At 31.5% G+C, this 4140-nt stretch overlaps 1 protein-coding gene across 1 annotated transcript in view; it reads right to left on the reverse strand.

Annotated features, from left to right (window-relative positions):
- The window catches only part of LOC111089460, a 3322-nt gene extending 2954 nt beyond the window's left edge, over positions 1-368 (reverse strand). The window contains exon 1 of the mRNA XM_022402001.1: positions 344-368. Coding sequence (XP_022257709.1) covers position 344 — 1 coding nt within the window. The 5' untranslated portion in view covers positions 345-368. The remainder of the gene's footprint in view (positions 1-343) is intronic.
- Between the last annotated feature and the right edge of the window lie 3772 nt (positions 369-4140).

The following is a 4140-nucleotide window of genomic DNA, read 5'->3' on the forward strand; positions in this document are numbered from 1 at the left end:
GATAAAGATTAAAGAAGGTATGTCAGTAAATATATATATATGCTTTACTATTGGTTTGTAATAAAGTCATGATTTTTCGGTCATGTCTCTGATGTTCGTTAGATATTAAGATTTTATAAAATGTTTAAAAATTCAAATTAGGTTCAATTATCCGAAGTTCTAAATATTACAAACTGCCAAAGTAAAACATATAATTTCTTATATCACTTATAAAGTCTCAAGAATATAAGCCTTTCGTACAATCTTTGATTAAAACAAGTACTTTTAGGTTCCATTCCAATCTGAACTAAACTCTGGTTTTAGAATCAGAAAAATTTCCACGAATAGACAAGCGTATACTTACTACACCGTTTTGTACTAGACGATGAATAATCTGAAACTCAGACTCGCCGCTAATCTCACAGCTTATATATGATTCTGCGAAGGACACTTTACTTTGGGTCTAGTAGTTGAGACACTTTGTTTAAACAAGGTCACGCTGTTACTAAATTTAGTTATCAGTGGTAAACTACGTACAGAAAAACACAAATACAATTAGGTGCCGAATGACACGTTTTGATTCATTTTCTGGAATTTATATCATTAGAGAAATTATTGATAACCTCCATATATGTATATAGGAATTTAATAAAATATGTTAATTTTTAGATTCTTTTGCTGAAGTATTACATGTAAAAACGAAAGTGATATTTTACACCATATTAAGTATAAGAGTTTGTTGTGGATAATTTCTTTAGATCTTTAACTGTTATTTTGTTATCAGTACTTTGTATTAAACTTGTAACATTCATTAAGTGTCGATTATTTCACAGTTAAGATTAATCCCAAAGGATTTATCTAGCATGTATAGATAACTTTAGTATCATATTAATTAAATATATATTTACAAGTCTTGAGTTTTACATTTGTAGAACTAATGAATGTAGTTAATGAAAAAGTCGATATACTATGAGGAGAAAAAATAAAATTTAAAATTTTTTCTGAAGGCCTGCTGAGAAAATATAATAAGTTTTCAGAGTAAAGATTATTAAACTTTTCTTTCCATAAAGCGGATTGTAATAAAGCTATATCTATTGTTAGTTCACATGTGACGGATTAAATATTATATATTTATTTTAATGTCGATGTTTGTTAAATTAAATTTATATTGAGAAATGTACATAACTTATACTGTTAAATATGTATTGCAAAACTCCCGCCTATTCGCTAAAGTTGTAGAAGATTTTCGAGTGTAAGAATCAACAATATATGTGTGTTAGCGTCAGTATTGTTACGTAAAACTTATAATTCGAGAAACTCTCTACATGCCTATAAATATAGTCAATGCCGCACCAAAAATAGTATATATTATTGGTTTGCTATAGTTGGTATACTATAAACTTCGGTAGCTATAATTGTGATTAACGCTTATTAATCGGGCACTTCAGATATTTGACCAGGAACTATTCATACAAATATTTGGTAAGTACCTATTATTTCCTTCCTCGTAATCAATGTTTAAAACTAATTTTTAGATTTTTACAAGAACTGATAAGTTCAGATGATTAGAAATCCAAACCCTGTAGCTAAGAAATCCCCAATAATTTATATGTTCTTATGAGTAGCGAAAAGAAAAACACTTACTCATTGTCTCCCTTGTAGTTAAAGATGAATACTAATGTAGACAATCTGTGAATTAGTGAAAATTCAATATATTACAGATTGTCTTTCTGGTAGTAAGTGGCCAAAATTAATTTCAAATATCCTACAAGATCTAACGTGTTAACATTATTACAGATTGTCTTACTGGTAGTAGCTGATCAAAACTATTATATATTTTCTTCTTATAGTATCTATACAAAACTTTTAAGATGATCTTACAAGTAGTAACCAGTAAGAACTATCATACATTGTTAGGTAGTAAATCATCAACATCAAAAGTACTATATATTGCTTAGCAGATTATTATTGATTTTACAAATAATGATAGGTCACCACTGACGAAACTTACCATTACTGATCACACTGACCTTCTTAAAGTTTAACTTTGCTAATGCTGACCCAACTAATATTTTATAATATTAGTAAGACTCCAATAATTATAACGTCATGCGTAACTAATAACCACATGGAGTTCAATAAACGTTTATGTCACAACTAATCATACTGACCATGTTAGTACTTGTATGTTATTCCTAATGAAAATCATTTTAGTAGCACTTACAACTAAATTTTGCGCGAAATTCAAAAAACAAACAAACAAACACACTTGAATTTGATATTACTGCAGTTGGAAATTATCTATTCCTCACTGTTAGAATCCAGCTTGTTTTTAATAATATTATGGTCACGTCAGTGTAGGCATCAATGTAGTGTAACTAAGATCCTAAGACTTACGCACAATGAAAACCAAATTGAGTCAAAGCATGAAAAACATTTTATACTCGTGTATTTTACAGTGTAACCGTAAATTTTGATAGAGCAAGTAATATAGTACTGATCTAATTATGGCTACATCATCCATATATTTTACATTTACAAAATGATTTTTATCACTTGTATTCATTATGGCCAGTAGCAGTGTAGATGATTCAACGAAGCTAAGAATAATTCAAAATATGTTATTTAAAAGAACTAATAAACCCGTTATGTTAAGCGCCAATCTACTAGTATTAGTAAGAATAATCTGAAAAAGACCTACACGAGGGCTATCTGCGCTAGCCGTCCCTAATTTATCAGTGTAAGACTAGAGGGAAAGCAGATAGTTATCACCACCCACCGCCAACTCTTGGGCTACTCTTTTACCAACGAATAGTGGGATTGACCGTCACATTATAATGCCCTCACGGCTGAAAGGGCGAGCTTGTTTGGTGGAACGGGGATTCAAACCTGCGACCCGCAGATTGCGAGTCCGGCATCCTAACCACCTGGCCATGCCGGGCCAATTCAGTACTGTAGATTTTAAAAATAAAATTAAAACCTGCACAAACTTTTCCAATAATTATATGAAAAGTAGGTTAAAAATATAAATATTCGAGGCCAATTCTTCAAAACTATTTTTAAAAAAAAACATACTGTGAAACTGAAAGGTCTTGTTTATAAGTTGACTTCGTTGACATAGTACGTGAAGAACTTTACTCAAACAATAGTCGTCTGCCGACAGCGCTGTGCTGCCATCTATAGTGCATTTAGATACATACTTCTAAGGAATATTATTAATTTCTCGAAAACTTTTTTGGGTACAGAAAATACATTGTTTAAATACCTTGATTTATAACCTAACGTAGTGTGCTTCCGATTTTTATTTAACAATAAATTATACAACATCAAAAATATTTCCAAATTTACTATTTTATATTATTTTATTATCGCATATTTTATATGCGGAGAGTCTTCCTGTGTAAATCCGTGATCTTCTGATGTATTAATCATGTAAGACTCTGGAACAACTGATGAAAACATTGCTTTAAGTAAAGGAAATACGTTAACATCTATGATAATTACCTGCTGAATTTCCCCGTTTATGAAAGTCAACATTATAATTTATTATAAGAATATTTACTCAAAACAAAATGTGTCTATAACACGCCTGCTGGTTAGAGCGCTCGACTCGCAACCTGTGGATCGCGGGTTCGAATCCCGGCGTCAAACGCGTTTGCTATTTCAGCCGTGAGGACATTATCAAGTTACGGTTAATTCCACTATTCGTTAATAAAGCGTAGCCAAAGAGATAGCGGTGGGTGGTGTTGACTACTTGCCTGTCACTTTGAAATTAGTGACGGCTAGAGCAGATAACCCTCGTGCAATTCAGCAAGCAAACAAACAAATATTATCTATAACATGAACCCCGATCCTGTCAACTAGTGTACTTACACAGTTTAAAAAGTCTTCCTTGATTTTCAACTAATAATCTATAAAAAAATATAGTTTATTAACTGATCCACGATCAAGGTAGACAGTCCGAGCCTTGAATGTTAAAACCAGAACAATGTAACCCATTATTAACGAAAACAGTGGTCCAGCGACCTAGTTAAGGTGCATTGTTTTTGTTTGTTTTTTATCTTGACTGTTAGTCCCAGAACAATCAAATCAATAATCAAATTAATCAGTGATTGAGCAACTCAAGTTGCGCTGTTTCCTTCTTCGAATTTTGACTGTTGG

The sequence above is a fragment of the Limulus polyphemus genome, unplaced genomic scaffold (assembly GCF_000517525.1).
Source record: "Limulus polyphemus unplaced genomic scaffold, Limulus_polyphemus-2.1.2 Scaffold6317, whole genome shotgun sequence".
Lineage (NCBI taxonomy): Eukaryota > Metazoa > Arthropoda > Merostomata > Xiphosura > Limulidae > Limulus > Limulus polyphemus.